Source organism: Molossus molossus, unplaced genomic scaffold, assembly GCF_014108415.1.
Source record: "Molossus molossus isolate mMolMol1 unplaced genomic scaffold, mMolMol1.p scaffold_m16_p_13, whole genome shotgun sequence".
Taxonomy (NCBI): Eukaryota; Metazoa; Chordata; class Mammalia; order Chiroptera; family Molossidae; genus Molossus; species Molossus molossus.
In genome coordinates, this window is record NW_023425348.1 from 89693407 (window position 1) to 89714207 (window position 20801).

At 51.5% G+C, this 20801-nt stretch overlaps 1 protein-coding gene across 1 annotated transcript; it reads left to right on the forward strand.

Moving 5' to 3' along the window:
• The first annotated feature begins 282 nt into the window (after nucleotides 1-282).
• LOC118628949 (phospholipase A and acyltransferase 4-like) lies at nucleotides 283-6606 on the forward strand. Its single transcript, XM_036260024.1, has 4 exons — nucleotides 283-1419; nucleotides 3481-3589; nucleotides 4427-4683; nucleotides 6123-6606. The coding sequence occupies exons 1-4, from the start codon at nucleotides 1186-1188 to the stop codon at nucleotides 6186-6188; spliced, it is 666 nt and encodes a 221-aa protein (XP_036115917.1). The 5' UTR covers nucleotides 283-1185; the 3' UTR covers nucleotides 6189-6606.
• The last annotated feature ends 14195 nt before the right edge of the window (nucleotides 6607-20801 follow it).

Genomic DNA, 20801 nt, shown 5'->3' on the forward strand with positions numbered 1-20801 from the left:
CGTGAATCTTCAATGAAAGCATCTGCCAGGAGGCTGGGATAACCTGCTACGTCAGATGCCAACTGGCTCCTGTGCCACCGCGCGATGGCGACTTAGCCTTTGAGGCTCTGTTTGCATCAGGAAGAAAGAATTGTCCTCCACGTCAGAATACCACATTTGCCTCTTATGTGTTTTCACAAGTTATCATTTATCCTGAGTGTGCTGTGAGAAGGTGGACATTTACTGTAAAAAGTAAATCAAACCCCTTGAATTCAGATGATGCCTAGAGCCCTTGTAAGAGATAGCATGACGCTGAGGACCTGTGGTCCTTTATACATCTAACTGCCTAGGTGTGGACATCTTTACCTGAGAGGCTGGATTCCTGGGCCTCTTCGTCCTTGAGATTAGAGACAAAAATATGGGCTTTCAGTGTGCTCATTAGTTACGCTTCCCCTGGGAAAATCCTCCCTGCACTCACTGCAGCAATGGAATTGGGGCTGAAGCAGCTGAGGGCTCTCCCGTGGCCCCTCCCTGTGCCCAGCACGTGCCAGGTCACGGCGTGCAGACACTTAGTGGCGGGACCCTGAGCCTGACTCCACACGTGGGAGGAGCTCGGCCTTGGAGCCTGGGGAGGCAGTTCCGAGTCCTGGTCCTGGGAGCTTTCCCAGCACAGAGGGGTCTGTGAATGTCTCTCTGCATCCAGTTTGGTGGAAAATGGAGATGATATTTTTCTTGAAGGGCAGAAAGAGAATTAAATTAGACAATATGTGAAAAGCAGCCCATAGAGCCGGTAAGCTCGGTGCCAAGAAAACTGCATCTGTTCCTGAAACACCAGGGTGTGAAGAAGGACAGGGATCTCAGTATATTCCTACCCTGCCTGTTATCACGGCTGAGCCCTTGCTCAACGCAAATGCTCAGGAAAAGGGGTCACATTTCCCATGGACATGCGTATACCACCATACTGTGACATTGTCTTGTGACCCAGCCATTGACAACCATGACATTTACCGCATGTAAAGGAATGTATGACACCTTGTTCGCAAACAGAACAAAATATGTGGTTTCTCCAATTCTTTCAGGGAAGTTATCACCCAAATCTTTATGTCCGGCAGGGTTTGTCTTTTTGTCACCTCTCTAGCCTTCTGTCTCCCTACGTCCTCTGCCCACGACCTGTCTCTGTGATTCCCAGGCGAATGGCACTTTTACATGTTTCTGAGTGGCAATGCTACGGTAACAAAACAGCCCCTAGAGAAGGTGGCTTTGGGCCGCTCCTACAAGGTCAATAACCACTTTGACAAGAAGTACAGACCCCGGCCTGTGCATGAGATCATCCGTTCTGCAGAGAGCATAATTGGTCTTCAGAGGACATACACAGTTCTTAGGGAAAACAGCGAGAAGTTTGTCACCGATCTGAGATATGGCTGGCCCCGTCTTGAGCTGGTAAGGCCCCACGTACCGTGACCCTCCTCCCTCTCAGTTCTCCCGAGAGTGGGCATAAGGTGGGCTTTTGGACAAGCCCCAGTGTAGCCTGCATGGTATTTCTTGTATTAATATTACAGCATTAACACACAGAGTAGTGTGAAAGCATCCATTCTCATAGTAGTGCCTCCGTATTAATTCTCACAGTAATGCTACTGCATTCATTCTCACCGCAATACTATAGCATTATCTCTCATAGTAACACCCAGCATTATTCTCATAGTAATGCCACATGATGAATTATAACCGTAATGCTATGGCATTCATTCTCACCGCAAAACTGAAGGTCAGGCATTTAACGTTCTTAGCTCATGAAGTCCCGACAACAAGCGGGTGTGCACACGTGGCCCTAGCACACAGCGTGCCGGTACCTTCTCCAACTCGTCCAACAGGACATGAGGGTGAACCCAGGCGTATCACATCCTTGAGGAGCACTTTCAGTCTGGAAAACCTTTCAAAGGATCAGAGGATGAGGGTGGAGAGGGAGGAGGGTGGAGAGCCACGGGGGGGTGGAGAGGGATGGGGGTGGAGAGGGACGAGGGTGAAGAGAGTGGAGGGTAAAGATGAATGAGGTTAAGAGCAGGACCAAGAGCACCCTAGTTGGAGAGCACAGCTTTCTGAGGCTCCAGGTAAGTCACTGCCTGATGTTCCCTTTGAAGGTGCCCCGGTGATAGGGATGGGTAAGGAGTGGTTGGGGAGGGACCCAGCGGTGAGGGACAGTATGTCTGACCCCAGTGAGAGCGAGGGAAGTGGACACAGGTGGAAGGAGGCAGCTGGTACCTGGATGGGGCTGAGGGAGAGAAGGAGGGAAGGATGACTCCTGGCCTCTGATTGAGCGACCTGGGCTGAGTGACCCCAGAGGAGTGGGACAGGAACAGGCTTCAACCATGGGGCTGGAATGGACTGTGGGTGGAACACGCAGTCCCGGGGGGCGTGGGAATCAGGAGAAGAGCCGCCGGCACAGGGTCTGGGGTGGGAGTGGGAAGAGCGAGCTGCTGACTGGCTGAGCGATCTGGGGGAGTCCCTTCGCCTCCGCAGTCCCAGCGCCCACACCCCGAGTGGGGGTCAGCCCACCCTGTGAGACCGAGGTGCTGTTCGGTGTGTGTGAGGAGATGTCCACTGCTGGATGTGTGGTCACCACCGGGTCGGATGCTTGGCCCGGCTGCCCGCAGTACCTAAGGAGGCTCCAGTCTGCGTCTCACAGGAACGAGTGCCCAGAGGAGGGGGACAGAATCTCAGGAGGCCACTCAGCGACACTATGGACAACCTCCTTGAACACGTGCCTCGTTGACAGACTAGTTGAGGCTCAGTAAGGACCACAGACCAGGAGAAGTTCGCAATGGAATCCCCAACTTGTGACTCACAGTTCCCAAGACGAGGGCCACCAGGGCCACATGAGGAAGCGCTGGGCTGGTAGGAGGCCGAGAACGTGGGGAGAAAAGTGGGCAAGAGAATGACTGAGGCGGGTAGGCAGGCTGAGGACCGGCCTGTGGGCATACTCTCTGCAGCCTCCAGGCACAGGGCCCAGTGTGGGGATTAGGGCCCCTGGGCAGTGGCCTGGGTGTGACAGCCTCTTGAAGGAGGCAGTTGGGCTCTGGGCTCTGGGTTGGTTCATTTGCATTTGAAAAGTACGCTTATGGCCCAGTTGGTAGCTGTCACCAGGAACTGGCTCCCCCTGGGAGGAATGTCTCTGAGCCTTCACTAAGACTCAGGATGTCCAAGTATCAGAACAGAAGGTAAAACGCAAAGTTACTACCCCACCAGGGGGCGGGACAAATGTGCTAGGGCCCTTGAGACTAGCAGAAGCAGAGAGACAGGGTTACCCCAACCTTTGTCTTGGCTGCCTGGCCTTCCTGCCCCCAACAGGCTTCTCAGAGATGACAGCAGAGATGGGGACCTGGCAGCCCCGGCTCTTTTCCCTGGGTGCCCACTAGGTGCCGTGTGGCAGCGAGCCGTCCACAGCTCCCCAGCCAGCCTCTGCTGCTGGGACACTTTACACTCTCCCTGCTTTTTCTGTTGTAGTCAAGAGAAGTCCCAATACCTGGCGACCTGATTGCAATTTCTCGACTCGCATTTCAGCACTGGGCCATCCACGTTGGAGACGGTGATGTGGTCCATGTGACGGCTCCAGGTAAAGATGAATTATTTGTCTAAACACCCACTTTGTGTTGAGAGAGGGAACTTAAGAGAACTCATTGCTGTGCTAATTAACATCTGTTTCCTTTTGATTTATAACATGTCAGATGATAGTTCAGTAAGCAATGGAGTGTGGACTCCACCAGGTGACAGTGTGTGGTGACTCTCTCCTAAGTGTGCAGGACTGTGCCGGTGGGAGGAAGCAGGACAGTGCCCCGGAGCCACAGAGTAGAAACTGCTGGGCCTTGCAGTTGTTTCAATTGTTTGCTCCCACAACTTCTGTCCCTTGGGTGTGTTACTCGAGTTCACTGGCCCAAGATCAGTCCTGGGAAATGGGGACAACGTTTTCACCTGGGAGGGGTTGCGATGGGTTCCCATGGGGCCTGACTCCTCCCGGTACATACTCAAAAACTCCAACACCTGTCTGAGTTAGAGCCATGCCTTAAGATGCATGATCGGTAGTATTTTCATGATGTTACTGGGTATAGTCAAGGACAAGTTTAAACAACTGGAATGCCTAACAGTCGGGCATTTGCCAAATACATTAAAGCACATCAGAGGAGCACCCGGGCAGCCATGCCAAGTTCCGACAGAGTCCCCACTGGTTGCTATGGGAACATGTGTAAGGAGAAGGTTAAGTGTTTAAGTTAAAAAGTGATAGATCAAACAGTTGCACTCCCACTAAATGTAACCTCTCACAGGAGGGAAGAGCGAAGGAGGAAGGACAGTGACCCTCAGGTCACAGCAGAACGCTGTCCTGTCGCTTTCCCTCCTTTTTCAACCTTGCGCTGCTGAGCAGGGCAGCCCTTACAGTGTCTGTCTGTGATTCCAGATGGGTACCACGTGTCTGGCTCTGCCAACAATTGCAAACAAACCACTGTAAAATGTGAGCCTCTGAAAAAAGTGGCTGGGAATGACAGGTACTGTGTCAACAACTACTTGGACCACAAGTACAGACCCCGGCCTGTGCCTGACATTGTCCGTTTGGCAAAGATGACAGTTGGTGAAACCTGGAAGTACGACCTTGTGTCCTCCAACTGCGAGCACTTTGTCACTAAACTGAGAAATGGCCTGCCCTGCAGTGCACAGGTGAGGGCTCCAGGGGCGATTCCTCCTGCAGTTCTGTTTCCCGGACACGAGGGGCCGCTGTTCGTAGGGTCCCTGGAGCCCTCCTGACATCTGACACCCAGGGACCGACGCTGAACTTGCTCAGGGTCTCAGAGCCCAGGGCAACTGCACAACGTGAACCCCTTGATCTGAGTCCGACACCAGTGTTGTGCCCCCTGAACCCCAGGCTTTCTGCTCTATAGGCGCACTCGTCAGTGGGCAAAGTCTTTCCAAAGGGTCAACAATGCCACCCTGGCCGTTTGGCTGTGCGGTTGGAGCATCGGCCTGTGGACTGATGAGTCCCATGTTCGATTCCGGTCAAGGGCATGTACCTCGGTGGCCGTTCGTCCCCGCCCTGCTCTTGGTCACGCGGGAGGCAACCGTCGTTGTGTCTCTCTCACATCGCTGTTTCTCTCTTTCTATCCCGCTCTCTCCCTCCCAATCTATCTGAACAAAGTAATGGAAACACGTCTTTGTGTGACCATTAAAAAATGAAATAAAATAAAATAGAATAGAATAAAATAAATAAACAACGGGTCCCTCAAGCCTCCAGGCAGGCCGCTGCCCCGCATGCCAGGCCCCACCAGGGACTCGCCAGGGGGCTGCCCTAAGGCCACTACTCACGACAAGTGGTTTTCTCCACCGGAAATGGGCCCGCGCCTCTGTGCGGCGCTTCCCAGCCGGCTGTGCGCCTCCATGACCGGGACGCGCTGGGACAGCCGCGAGTCCGCGCACGCGCGAGCCGAGGTGCTGGCAGCGGGTCCTCCCACAAGCCTGCGGGCGGCCAGGGCAAGAGCTTCCTGTCCCTCGGCACAGGAGAGGAGCCGAGGCTCAGAGGAGTTGCACGGTGTCCCAGGCTTAGCAGCCTCCATTCTGTGCCCCGAAGCTGCCCGAGGGCACGTTGTCCTCCGCCACCAGGGTGCACGGGGCTCCCCTGCCCCTACCCCACAGCAGCCCCTCTTCCAGCCCTGTGAACCCGCAGCTGTCTGCATCCCGTCTGACAGCTGAGCTGTGTGTAAACGGAGGAAACCTGAGCTGAAACCCCAAACCAGCTTCCCAGCCACGGCGGGTTTTGGACAGGACACTTGCCCTCCCTGGACCAGTTTCCTCATGTGCAGATGAAGGGGTGGATAGAGGACCTGTGAGGGAGGGTCTCGGGGGCTCTAAGTACACGCAATCCTTTGCCTCTGAGCTCAGCTCTGAAGGCAGATCCTGAAAAGTCCAGTGGGTGTCGGGAGAGTCTGGACGAGCCAGGATCCAGATAGGATCACCTTGTCCCCAGGGGCCTGCAGGGAAAGCTGCTCCGGTCCTCTTCTTCCCGGAGGGTCTCTGGGGAGGACAGAGGTGTATATGCCTGGAGAGGGAGGGACAGAGACTTGGACTTCCTTTAACTCTGAACAATGCACTGTTCTATCTTTCAGAGTAAACGTGCAGTTCGTGCGATACTTGCAAGTGTGAGTAGTGCGTCAGTATCCTCTGCTATTTGAGTAACACTCACCAGATGTAACAAGAGCATTCGAAGCCTCGAAGATCTCTCACTAAGAGGCTGCTGTGCGGACCAGCTCTCCAGCTCTGTGTGTGATTCTCTCTCCCCTTGGCCTTTGGAAGGACCAATTATAACAAGACATGGCTTCTTGAAGAACCAGATGGATACATCCAGTGACCCCTTGGTCAAATATTTCTACGACTCGTGCAGACTCAAGAATCTTTGGAAAGGAAGCCTCTACAGCTGAGCACCTGCCGGCACTTCGAGCTGCCTAATTTTGAAAAAGGCTTTTGAAATGCCAGCTTCAGCCTCTTCCCGTGTAACAGGGTGATGATCAGCGCTTCGCTATTTTGTTGAGATGATGTAAAATGTCATAGCACGATCCTCGGCCAACAGCAGACGCTCAATAAATTTGCTCCACGCACTTTCCCTCTGCCTGGCTTTATTTCCCTCCCCAGTGGGCAAGGGACTGAAAACCCTCTGGCCAACGCCAGCATGTGGTGAGTGAGTCCAGCATCCCTGCCACAAGGGCATCTTCCACCTCCTTTCAGTTCATATCAATCCCGACTGTGGTCCTGCATGCCTCAGGTGTGGTCAGAGCGGGGAGACCCCATCCTTCCAGCCTGCCAGATGCTACCTCTGCCACCAACTACCTTCCCCAGAGGGTGGCCCCCGGGGACTCATCCTCAGTCATGTCCATGGCCACCACTCCTCTGGCCCAGACGGACCGGTGACACTTTCCACTTTGCTGCCCATCCCAAACATATGAAAATCTGGATTTCCAATGCCCACAGCACACAACTCCCAGCAGGAGCTAATAAGAATGTAGGGGAAGCTGAGGGACACCAGGGGGAAGGGATCACAGAGTGCTGCCGTGATGTAGGGTGACTGTGCTCCGATCACAGTCACAAATCTGTTCACGTACTTTCAGAGTCGCGAATGCATGTCGCTGTAATGACCCTGATCAGCCTCCACGTCACTGGGCTCAGCTCACCTCACACAAGGCTGTGCTCAGACATGGCTGCTGACCTGCGGCCCGGGCCCCAACATCACGTGGCCACACACGGCACAGGACCTTCTCTTTACCTATATGACGCACTTCCCTGACACCTTGGCTGTCCCAGGACCATTTGTTCCCAGGACACCTAACGATGTGTCGGTCCTTCCCCTGGACAGAAATCCGGGGTCTCTCCCGTGCAGACAGTCTGCTCTGTGACTAGGTCGGAGCTCTCCGCTCCCCACGTTCTCCTTGGTCGCACTAGGGCCTTGTGACTCTTCCGTCACTGCTGGCGGCCTAGCATCCGCTTTAGTGTCTACGTGTAAAGGCAGCACCACTGAGAACACACAGGAGGCCTAAGAAATACGCCACCGACTGTAAGACAAAAGGATACACCCGACTGACAGGAAGAAGATGACATTTAAGTTGAGGTAGTAACTTGAGCCGATTCTTATGGACCAGGGAGGGTGCGCATCCGCGGTGTGAGTGTAGATGCAGACCCAAAGGTTCACCTGGAACTGTGATGCCCCTGTGCACACGGGACTATCCGCGTCGACCAGGAGGGCTAGCGAACGGGAAGGAGATCTCCACATTACGCTGAATCCCTACAAGACATACCCCTTAGTAAAATGGGAAAGAAGATGAAAAACTCCTCCCAGAGCTATGGCTGTAAAACATAAATGTGTCCCATGAGAAACTGCAAAACTCAGCCATTTCTATGTGCAAGTGGTGAGTCTGCATAGTCGCTACCCGCTGGAGGCGTCCCGGGGTAGACTCGTTGAGGCCCCGCAGTCATCTTGCAGTGCTAAGTGCTTCCCCGGGAGCCCACCACCTGTCAGCAAGGGGGCAGCACACGCTCCGTGGGAGGATGGCTACCTTAACAGCTTAAAATAAGCCCTGGCAGGTTTGGCTCAGCTGCCATCTCTGGGTCCACAGGCTCCCCAGGATGTCCACCTATCCCCACACAGATGACACTCTGCTGCAGGTCCTCATGTCTGTCTGCATCCCTCTGGGCCTTGAGCTCCATAGGGAGGGTCCCGGGTGCTGGGACCCCACCCCTGCATCTCCAGAATCCTGTGAGGGGCTGGACTGAGGAGCAAGAAACTGCACGGAGGAGGGCAGGAGAGTGACCAGGGCCAGGACCCCGCCCAGCGCCTCTTCTCTGTGAGCCAGGGCAGGGCCGGCCCAAGGTGGTCTCGCTCTGGGGGGTACAGGGAGCACTCACTAGAAAGGAAATGTCTAAGTAAGGTGAGGCCTGGGCACTGTGCCCAGAAGCAGGGGGGCGGTGAGCGGGCCTGTCTGGGTAGGACGGTGGTTCCCCAGCTATCAGAGCATAACTCTGTTTGGCCGCAATAAAGCCCTTCCCCGGGAGCAGTGGTGCAGAAGCAACGGGCTCTGGAATGCGCAGGGCGCCTTCCCAGAATCGTCCCCTTTCCGGGAATAGCCGAGACCAGCTGTTTTTTTTCCATCTGCACACCAGGGGCTCCACCTGCCTTCTGGGGCATGTGTGCCTCCGGACAGCAGGGCTGCCAGGTGCGGCCTGTCGGAGTCAGAGTGCTGAGTTCCCATGTGCTCCTCAGGCAGGACACATGCCTTGGAGGAAGGAGGAGGGAGAACAGACTGGGGCTGGGAAGGCAGCAAACTCCAGCAGCAGCTGAGGGGAACAGGCCCGCAACTCGGCTCACTCACCTCCCAAGTCCCGGTCCCCTCATCAGCCCGCAGTGCAGCTTCTTGCCCAGCTCAGGCAGACACAGCTCGCAGACTCCCACACGTCCTCCCACACGGGGCCCACCGCAGACAGTGCGGACGCAGTGAGGAGACCCCCTGTGCCTGAAGACCTAGTCCATGGTTAGGTTAATTACTTTTTCTGCTGTTTTCCTGTTTTGTATGAAATTCATTTCCATCCTGGTAGTGACGCACCTCACAACAAAGGACTGACACAGGATGAAAGTGGAAGAATGGAAAAAAATGGTTCCAGACAAATGGAAATGGAAACAAAGCTTATGTAGCAATACTTGATTGAATCTGATAAGATGGACTTTGAAATGAGGGCGTAATAAGAGACTAGAAAGGTCACTACATAATATTAAAAGGATCAATCCAATGAGAGGATATAACTATGGTAAACCTATATGCACCAAATATAGGAGCAGCAAAATATAGTTTAAACCTTCTGGAAAACTTCAAGGGAGAGATCAATAGCAAGCCAAGTGCGGAACTTTAACACCCCACTGACACCACTGGATAGATCTTCTAGACGAAAAATGATCAAGGAAACAGAGTCCTTAAATGACGAACTAGATCAATAGATCGATTGGACTTAATTGAAACCTACAGAACATTTCACCCCAAAGCTGCAGAATATACTTTCTTCTCAAGTGCACACGGGACATTCTCGAAGACAGACCACATGTGAGGGCACAAAGGAACTCTCTACAAATTCAAGAAGATTGAAATCACATCAAGCATCTTCTCACATCACAGTGGAATGAAACTAGAAATCAATCACAATAAAAACACTCAAAAACATTCAAACACATGGAGGCTAAATAGCATGTTATTAAGCAATGAATGGGTTACCAATGAGATCAAGAAAGGAATCAAAAACGTTCTGGAAACCAATGAAAATGAACACAACACAACACAAAATCTACGGGATGCAGCAAAAGCAGTCCTGAGAGGGAACTTCATAGCACTACAGGCCTAAGTCAAGATATAAGAAAATTCATAACTGACTTTCTAACCCTACAACTTAGAGACCTGCAAAGCAAACAAAAAGCCAAACCCAGACTTAGTAGAAGGAAGGAAATAATAAAAATCAGAGCAGAAATAAATAACATACAGAGTTAAAAAACAACACTAAAGATCAATGACACCAAGAGTTAGTTCTTGGAAATGATAAACAAGATTCATCAACCTTTAGCCAGACTCACCAAGAAACAAAGAGAGAGAACCCAAATTAATAATCAGAAACGAAAAAGGCCAAGTAACAACGAACACCACAGAAATACAAAAGATTGTAAGAAAATACATGATACTATACATAGAAAACCGCAAAAACTCCATCAAAAATTTACTAGACTTAATAAAGGAATTTGGAAAAGTAGCAGGATACAAAATTAACATCAAGAAATAGATGGCATTCTTATACACCAATGATGAACTCACAGAAAGAGAAACTTAGAAAACGATCCCATTTACCATTTTGGCAAAAAAAAATAATTAAGATACCTAGGAATAAACTTAACCAAAGAAATAAAGGACCTATTCGCAGAAAACTACAGGTCATTGATAAAAGAAATAGAGGAAGACATAAAAAAGTGGAAGCACATACCCTGTTCATGGAGTGGAAGAATTAACATCATTAAAATGTCCATATTACCCAAAGCAATCTATAGATTCAATGCAATCCCCATCAAAATACCAACGGCATACTTCACAGAATTAGAACAAGTACTTCAAACGCTCATATGGAACCAAAAAAGACATCGAATAGCCACAGCAATCTTGAAAAAGAAAAACAAAGTTCGAGGGATCACATGACCAGATTTCAGGTTATGCTACAAAGCCACTGTAATCAAAACAGCCTGGTACTGGCACAAGAAGAGGCATATAGACCAGTGGAACAGAACAGAGAACCCGGAAATGGACCCAAGGCTATATGCTCAATTAATATTTGACAAAGGTGGCAAGAGCATACAGTAGAGTAAGGACAGCCTCTTTAATAAATGGTGCTGGGAAAATTGGACAGCTACATGCAGAAAAATGAAACTAGACCATCAACTTACACCCTACACAAGAATAAACTCAAAATGGATAAAAGACTTAAATGTGACTCATGAATCTATAAAAATCCTAGAAGAAAATGTAGGCAACAAAATTTCAGACATCATACGCAGCAGAATTTTCACTGATACTTCACCTAAGGCAATAGAAACAAAGGTAAAAATGAACACGTGGGACTACATCAAACTCAAAAGCTTCTGCACAGCGAAAGATACAATCATCAAAACGGAAAGGCTACCCACTGTATAGGAGAGGATAATGGCCAATGATATATCAGCTAAGGGGTTAATTTCCAATATATATACAGTGCTCATACAAGTCAACAAAAGGAAGATAAAGAACCCAATTAAAAATTGGGCAGAGGAACTAAATAGACACCTCTCCAAACAGGACATACAAATGGCTGAGAGACATATGAAGAAATGCTCAACATCACGAATCATCAGAGAGATGCAAATTAAAACAACAATGAGGTATCACCTCACACCTGTCAGAATGGCCGCCATCAACAAATCATCAAACAACAAGTGTTGGCGAGGGTGTGGAGAAAAGGGGACTCTAGTACACTGCTGGTGGGAATGCAGACTGGTGCAGCCACTAGGGAAAACACTATGGTGTTACCTCAAAAAATTAAAAATTGAACTTCCATTTGACCCAGTGATCCCACTTCTAGGAATATACCCTAAGAAGCCTGAAACAACAATCAGAAAGAATATATGTACCCCCATGTTTATAGCAGCACTATTTACAATAGCTAAGATCTGGAAACAGCCCAAGTGTCCATCAGTAGACGAATGGATAAAAAGCGGTGGTACATATACACAATGGAGTACTATGCAGCTGTAAGAAAGAAAGCTCTCTTAGCCTTTGAGACTACATGGAGGGACCTGGAAAGTATCATCCTACGTGAAACAAGCCAAACAGAGAAAGACAAATATCATATGATCTCACTTATTTGTGGAATATAATAAACGTAACAGTCTGAGGAATGGGGTAGTCCCAGATACGTGGAAGTGGGGTACAGACTGACAATCCCCAGAAGAGGGGGTGGTGGGGGAGAGATAAACCACAGAACTTATATGCATGTGTGCATGAACAATGGACATGGACAACAAAGCTGGGGACAGGGCAGGGAGGAACGGGGAGGGGGGAATCAGTGGGGGAAAAAGGAGAAACATCTGTAACAAAAATTAGTTAATGAAAAAAAAGAAAGTCTGTGAGCAACACAAATGCTCCCAACATTGTTAAAGGAAGTGTTTCACCAAGAAAGCAAATGTAAAGAAGACAACTTGAAATGTTAGAAAATAAGAGAAAGATTCATAAGGTAAAATATGGGAAATTATAGTAGAATATTCTCTCCTCTATGGAGTTCTAGATTCTATTTGATGATTGAAGCAAAAATTATACCATCAACTGGGGTGACATAGGGGAAATATTTAACACAATTACATTAAAGTTGGACTGCTGATGGCACGTAGAGAGGTCAGATTTTAAAGCGTCACTCAAAGTGGGAAAATGCTGAGAGCGGTGCATCACACTGTTCGTTTGCATAATGCAATACCCACAGCAACGACTGAAATCCTCCACAGATGCTTTAAAACTTATATTTAAATCCAATAGAAAGTTTTATGTCAGGTAACCCACAGGAAGGCTGGAAAAATGAGCCAGAAAGTGGAGGAAAAAAGCAGAGAAAATAAACAGAAAGGACAATCAAAATGGCAAACTTACGACCTGCCATAACAATAATTCATAAAATACAATTGGCTAACTAAAGCAATTTAACAAGAGATTGACAAAGAGAGATAAACACAGTGTCTATAAGAAACTCATTCACAAATAATGATACATGTAAGTAGAAAATAAAAGCATTTTACAAAGACCTCATGCAAACATGACCCATAATAAAGCAGGTGACGATAGCAATCTAAGATCACGTAACCCTCGGAGGAAAGAAAATGATCAGGAGAGAGGGACTTTATATACTGATACAAAGGACAATTTTCCAAGAAAAAATAACAACCCCCAAGTGTGTGTGCAACCAAGACCAGAGCTTCAAAATGCACGAAGCATGTGAATTAAGAACTGATAGAAGAGAAAGGACCAAATTCGCAAGTAACTAAAGACTTTGACAGCATATCTGTAAACTAGTCGTAAAGCTGCTAGTTATAAAATCAGCAAGGGTGTGGGAGAACTTAAAACACCATCAACCAACTTGTTCTCATTGACCTTTAAAAACACTGTCCCCAACACAAGCAGAATTCACATTCTTTCCCAGAAGCCATGGGATACTCACCAAGACAGACCGCATTCTGGGCTCAAAGACAAATCACAATGAATTGTTTTAAATGGAAATTATACAGACTGTGTTCTCTGACAGCAAGGGAGTAAAAGTACAAACCCAGAGCAGATAGATAACAGGAAAACCCTCAAACGCTGAGAAATCAAACAACGCATTTCTAAATAATTCATGGGGCGGAAAAGAGCATCAAGACAAACTGTGTGATGGAGCTGACTGCAAATACACACGTGGAAACAGACACACTAGACACAACTCAGTGCCGCGTCCTCTTCCAACCACGTTGTCTGACAAGGTCCGGATGTGCGGAGGAAGCTTCAAGGATGCATCTTCTAGGAAGAGGACGTGGCACGGGGGTGGGATTGATCGGTATTACGGAATTATAATAATTACTATTCTACTATATGACTAACCTGGGAATAACACACAAGGTATCTGAAATCATGCCTCTTCAATTAAATTCTGAAGAATGTCCAGCTTCCCCGGAAACAGTCACCACTGCATGTCCAGACTGTCTTAATAATTTACTAATTCAATTAGGTATAAAATTCGCCCCCGAAAGTCCCTAATAAACAATTCATGGATGAATTCTGACAGGTAGAAATAATGGAGGCACCTTATACTCCTGTGCCTCCTCCCCAGATAGAAAGAGTATTTTAAGAATAAAATAAAATTGTGTCGACCCCTACCCACTGCTCAAGGGTTTCCTTTTATAGCTTATCCGATAAAAGGAAAACTACGGTACCCACCACGAGGGGCTAGCAGTACGCAAAGGCTTCCTGACCCTCCCTTGCCCTTTACAGGAGCACATGGTGAGATGGAGTAAGAATAGTTCACAAAGACGGACTCCGTGTTCCTTACCGAGCTTGCCGTCACGGAACGATGAGCACGCCAAGGCCCCCCTCGGTGCTTACGCACAAGGTTTTATAGGAAATGCTGTCCTGAGTTAGTTAGGGAGGTAAATCAAAAACTAGCTGATCTAAAAACCCAGAACTAGAGTTTAAATAAAGGTCAACTATTAACCTCAGACAAAGGGCCTATAGAGAACTCTGTCTACATAACCGTCTATCCCCTTATAGGATACTCTATTCCCTTCCTCGATAGTATCTAATAAACACAAATGGTTATGAATTAATTCTGAAGAAAATGAAACTAACATTCTGATACTATGGAATGAAACTCTCTGCTTCTATAACCAAAAACGTTAAACTCATGCCAAAAAAGAAAGTATATCAGCACATAGAAACTTGCAATAAATCGGAACAGTGTCACACTGCCTCCAAGTCGTGTAGTCATCTGTCTCCCAGCGCCGACGCCTTCGGGCCCCCCGGACCCTGCAGCAGCAGGACTGCGGCAATTCAGGGATGCAGGTAAAGCAGCAACGGAAGACAATTTCTAACATGAATGCCCTCTCCGATTAATAGCTGGGCTCCCATCTCAAGACACTGGGAAGAGGGGAGTAACTAAAACATCAAAGCAAAAGGAAGGAAATCATAGACAACAGAAACCAATGACATTCAAAACACAGAAAGAGTAATGAAATTCAAACAAACAAAAGCTAGCTTTTTGAAAAGATCAATTAAGTCGACAAACTTTTAAAAAGACCACAAAGACAGAGAGAGACAGAAATTCCAGCATTGGGAATGGCACGTACTACAGAACCCAGGGGCGTCAGAGGATCACAGGGAATCCTGTGAATGACGTCACAGACACTTGACATCTCGCATGACAGGCACGAACCACTAGAAAAAGCACAAAGTACGCAATAAGAAACGGGAACCTTACCTCTTTCTCTACAGGGCGTATCAGTGCAAAGAACTGCTCAGGTGCTGATCAAACCCAACAGCACAGGCCTTGAGGGGCCATAAGCCAGCAGGGGGCACAGGAGTCATGGCCCACAGGCCAGGCCGCAGGGGAGCAGGGAGGGGAGGGACAAACACCTGGGCTGCAGGGCCCACCTGACAACTTTCAACTGAGGACGGGCCCAGGCACTGGAGTCCGGGGACACAGGCCGCTCCCGCCAGCCTGTGACGGCCAGAGGCTCCGCCCTTCTGGAGGTCAGGTCCACTGACTCACTGCCTCTCGGCTGACAAAGGTGAAGCCCTCACCCTTAAACAGGAGGTCGCTGAGACGAGGGGAGAGCCCCCAGTGGCCCAAAGTGACGCTCCTTGAAAGAGACAAGACCTTGCAGCTTACATGTTCTTTTTCCATCTTGAACACGACTTAATGCAGGGAGGTGAACGGTCAGGGACTCGTACACTCCTTTTAGGAATGAAGCTCGTAGGAAACAGAATGGACACTGCCCAGGACGTCAATCTGCCCCTCTGGCCTGGGAGCCTGTGGACGTCGGAGCCCGGTGTCTGGAGCTCTGTCTGTCAAGGGAATGGGAGCCAGAGGGTAACGTAGGGAGAGGCGGTGCCCCCTCCGTGTGCCGTGCATATGTGCTCTCTGATGGCAGGGTGGGGGCTCTCTCTGCCCACATCCGGAGCTTGCTGCACTGTCTTCCAGTCTCCAGCCAGGCTCTCACCCCCATGTTCCTGCCTGAGCCTATGGGAGCCAGTGTGAGAGTCTGACCTGGCCCAGCCTCTCTGGCCCCTCCCACCCAGCTGTGTTGCAGCCCAAGGAAGTAGGTGAGTGCATCTTCTGTGCTGGGTGCTCAGCCAGTTCCCTCCTCCCCAGGCTGCACCCCTCCCCCACCACAGCCCACAGGCACCCTGCTGTTCACCTTCCCCAGGCTCACAGCCCTGCTCCTCACTGGGCAGCACCAGCCCCTCCTCTGACCCGGCTGAGCCACTGGGGGTGTCTGAGCCGGCCATGGAAGCCCCTTCCCCTTTGCCCTCATCTGGTTTGCAATGGAAATGTGAGCCAGTTCTGGACAGGGAAGGGTGGGAGCAGGACACTGGAGGATTATGGGAAAGATGGTCTCCCTGCGAAGAACACACGTGATGAGAAGCATGTTCTTTACTGCTTTTGAACACTGCCAGGTGAAAATGTGCCCCGTGAGGCGGCTGCGACCTCAGCGCCCATCACAGCAGACGCAGGGACAAACTGATGGAAAAGCCAGGACCTCAGTGGCCTTGGTGAGCTGCTGAGCTGAGCCTGAGTCGCCTGCCTCCCGTCCTCCTGTGCCAGGCACAGAGGGTCTGGGCTGGCGAAGCCCCTGGCAGGTACGCTCTGCTTCTCGAAGCCTCATGCATCCCACAGGCAGCAAGTGCTGGGATCCCCAAGGTCCAAGACGCCACTGTCTGAAGGCTTTCCACGGAAGACAGCACCCGACTGGCCTGCCCCGTGGCTTCTGTACTTCATGGAGCTGGTGCAGGACACAGGCCTATGGGGGCACTGGGGTGACAGCTCTGTGCCTCTAATGTGTCCCCTTCCTGGAAGGGGAGCCTCGTCCAGGCAGCGGCACAGGGTAAGGCTTCGCTCCTACTCTGCTTCCAGGAGGTTCACAAGGCCCAGAGATTTCATGCTTCGGGTAAGTAATCATTGGACTAGGAAATACTAAGTTTCACTTTAGAACATACTTTACATTCCGTCATTCTTTGTGTCAAAAGGAAAGTGAAAGCGAAATTCTCACCTTGGTATAAAAGCAGTTGCAGCTGACCAAGAACATCAGAATCATCTGGGCTTCCAATGGCTCCGGTAAGTCCCCTGGACGTGCCTCTTGGAGGCCCTACAGCGGGAGGGCAGCTCCCCTCCTGTAAAGGCGTCCTCTGCGTTCCTGTCCTTGTTGACGCCAGAGCTTGTCTTTGCGAGGCTTTGGTGGAGAACTGTGTGTCATTTAAAAGTCTCTGTTTCTGCAGGACTGAGAGCTTCAGGCACAGGGGGTCTCCTCACTGCGTCCGCACTGTCTGCGGTGGGCCCCGTGTGGGAGGACATGTGGGTGTCTGGGAGCTGTGTCTGCCTGAGCTGGGGAGGAAGCTGCAGTGTGGGCTGATGAGTGGACGGGGACTTGGGAAGGGAGTGAGTCCCCAGCCTGTCCCCTCAGCTGCTCCTGGAGTGTGGTGCCTTCTCAGCCAGTCTGTTCTCCCTCCTCCTTCCTCCAAGGCATGTGTCCTGCCTGAGGAGCGCATGGGAACTCAGCACTCTGACTCCGACAGGCCCCTCCTAGCAGCCCTGCTGTCCGGACGGACACATGTCTCAGAGGGGCAGATGGAGCCCCTGGTGTGCAGACGGAAAGGAAGCACTGGACTCGGGCTATCCCTGGAAAGGGCACGGTTCTGGGAAGGCGCCCTGCACATTCCAGAGCCCTTTGCTCCTGCACCCCTGCTGAGGGAAAGGGCTTTATTGCGGCCAGAGTTACAGTCTGCCGCCTGGGAACCACCGTCCTACCCAGACAGGCCCGCTTGCCGCCCCCTGCTGATGGACAGTGCCCAGGCCTCACCTTACTTAGACATTTCCTTTCTAGGGAGTGCTCCCTGTACCCCCCAGAGCAAGACCGCCTTGGGCCGGCCCTGCCCTGGCTCACAGAGAAGAGGCGCTGGGCGGGGTCCTGGCCCTGGTCACTCTCCTGCCCTCCTCCGTGCAGTTTCTTGCCCCTATTTCAAACCAGCCTCTCACGGGATCCTGGGATGCAGGGTGAGGTCCCAGCACACAGGATCCTCCCTGATGGAGCTCAAGGCCCAGAGGGGTTGCCGACAGGCATAGGGACCTGCATGGAGCGTGATCTGTGTGGGGACAGGTGGGGTCCCGGGGAGCCTGTGGCCCCAGAGATGGCCGCTGAGCCAGGCTGGGGCTTTCTGGCAGCTTCTCAGAGGAAGGACGTGTGTCTGATGGCGGAGGGGAGGAGGAGCGTGTGGGGAAGGGGGGGCAGAGAAGCTGTTGTGGGGAGCAGCAGAGGTGACAGTGAGTGTGTGTGGAGGGAAAGGCAAGTCCTTCCATCAGCCTGGGGGCAGAGGGCAGGGAGGGCGAGCGGGGTGAGGAAGGGTGGGCGTCAGGGGCCTGGGAGCTGCCCAAGGGCACGCCTGTGCCCTATGGATGTAGGATGGTCTTCACCAGAAGTGCCCTTTGAGAAGGCCCCCGGGGTCTTGGGGAGACTGGACGTGGAGTGGTAAGGACAGGAGGCAGGGGCGGGACAGGAAACTGTGGCGCCACAAAATCGGGAGCTGGGCTCATCTGAACCACGACCTGGCGGGAGAAGAACGAGGAAGTGGAGTGAAGGAAACTCGCAGGGTCGGCGTCCCTGGTGGATGTTGACTGGAAGGAGGCCAAGGGAAGCTGAGCCTGGGTCTCGTCGGGCGCCTGGGCTGAGGGCCGCAGGGGGGTTGTCATTCACTGAGTTGGGCACAATGAGGGAGAAAAACTGAAAAATTCTCCAGTCACTAAGCTGCAGTGCCGTGTTCTGGGACCTGGAGAAGCAGGGCCAGGTGTGGAAGGGGAGAAACAGGACCAGGAAGAGACGTGGCAGAGACCAGTGCAGCCGCTTTTCAGCGGAATGTTCTTGGGCAAGTCCCTCTCCCTCTCTGTCCTCCGCTTCCCCACCTGAGCGAATGGGGTGTGAAGGTCATGGGGGGGGGGTTGCGGCTGTGGTGAGAAACGTTACCACACCACCTGTGTGACTGTGTCAGCCCCTCCCCAGGGCAGGAAGCTAGCAGCGCTCTGGGGCCTCACTGAAAACTCAGCAGGCTCTCAGCTCCTGTGTCTCAGGTCCAGGGCTGGGCCGAGGGTGAGAGGCCCTTTGAGGCCTTGCACAGCCGGGCACACGGCGTGATGGAGACAGGAGGTCAGAGTGAAGGACAAGCTCAGGCTCACCTGTCCGACGTTGCTGCGCACAGGCCGGAGCCCCATCAGGGAAGGGGTTCTACATGCAGGCTCTGTGGGCACCCCCTCCAGACACGTGCACAGTCCACCTGCATATGCACGTCTGCATCCCAGTGTGTGCATGACACACAGCACACACAACATACATGTGCACAATGCACACACACATACAAACATGGTTAACATACACACACTGGACAAATCTTCACTCTCCCAACGCACAAGGTCATTTTCCAGGCTTCTCCCTTCGGGGCATCCAGATTCCAGGCTCCAGGTCCCCAAGGGCAACCTCTAGAAACTACAGCAGGCTGAGGACCTCACGGGGCCAGGAGTCCCCCACACACTCACCAGGTGATGAACATCAGCAAGGGGGTCCCCAGGCTGGACTGCAGCTCCCCAGCAGGGACCTTTGCTATTGCCTGGAAATCTGTCTACACTTTTCCGGCTGTTTTTCTTGCAGTTTCGTGAAAAACCCAAGCCCGGAGACCTGATTGAGATTTATCGCATTGGCTACTCGCACTGGGCCATCTATGTGGGAGACGGTTATGTGATCCATTTGACTTCTCCAGGTAAGGACTGTGAAAGTATCATTTCAAAAGATTTGTAACATAATAAGCTCAATTCAAGGCCATATGCCACCATGGGAAACCCGAGTTGGTTTTGGCCCTGAGCAGTGCTGGAGGACACGGTACATCTGTGTCCCTTTGAGCAATCCCATTGGTCCCACAGGTCCTGACGCAGCAGGGAGGGAGGTCCGTGACCCCCAGTGAAGCCGGGCTGCGTCCCCATTCGGAGCTCTCCAGCTCCACGCACTGTACCTGGGCGCACAGAGTCTCATTTAACTTAAACCAGCAGTCTCTGAACGTCTGCGGTTCACCGAATGTTTCCCTGGGCTGTGTCCTCTGTGCTCACATGATGTCACAGCACAAGGTGTCCCGAGCGTCTTACTTACCACCCCTCGTCAGAAGCAGCTCTGCCAGGTCACACGTCACAAAGGAAGTTCTCCCACAGCGCACACGAGCTCCCAGGATGCTCTGTTTGACTCGTGGGCACAGAACAAGCAGGGTGACTCCGCAGGGAGAAGGAGAGGCAGGACCCAGGGTGAGCATCCTCAGTGAGCAAAGTGCTTCAGGAGACTGTGGACGGGGATGCACAGAGGCCCGTGTCCTGCAGAGCCATCGCTCCGTAACCGTGGACACCAGAGTCCGCGTTCTCACTGGACACAAATGGTCATCACGATCAGAGTAACCTATTGTATCTGACCAGGTCTCCATGGCCATCGTCCACCTTGACAGAGCTGTGAAAGTGTCTGACGTGATGGCAAAGAGGAAATGAAACCCCCTCATGCGGACGGCACTGAGGGGGCTGGGACGGAACGCATGGCTGTGAGGCCCGGGTCCTGTCTGTCTGAGGGCGCCACAGCGCTGCTGAAGGCACAGCCTCCAGTGCCAACATCAGCCTCCAGCCCGGACAGAAAGTGAGCGCTGCATGAGTGTGTGCTCCGTCATCTCCCTCTCAGGATGAGCCTGGGCTCGCGGACAGGGGGTAGGGCTCCCTCGGCTGCAGGCTCGTGTGTGGAGTCTCCACGTGGCCGGGACTGTGCCAGAAAAGTGTGATGTTGTCCCAGGGTCCAATATCGATTGTCAAATGGAAATGAGAGTATTTACCATGAACCTGAAAAGGAGAATACATGAGGTGACATGAAATTTGCACAGCAGAGTGTTTGAAACGCAGTGGGGACTAAACCACCCTGCTCTTTGTGGAATGCACAGCGC

Bases quoted from the DNA above. Each gene is read 5' to 3' on its own strand.
- LOC118628949 (XM_036260024.1), top strand. From the start codon at position 1,186: ATGTTTCTGAGTGGCAATGCTACGGTAACAAAACAGCCCCTAGAGAAG. The intron at 3,590-4,426 runs GTAAAGATGAAT...CTGTGATTCCAG, and splicing joins GGTCCATGTGACGGCTCCAG to ATGGGTACCACGTGTCTGGC. The intron at 4,684-6,122 runs GTGAGGGCTCCA...TCTATCTTTCAG, and splicing joins GCCTGCCCTGCAGTGCACAG to AGTAAACGTGCAGTTCGTGC.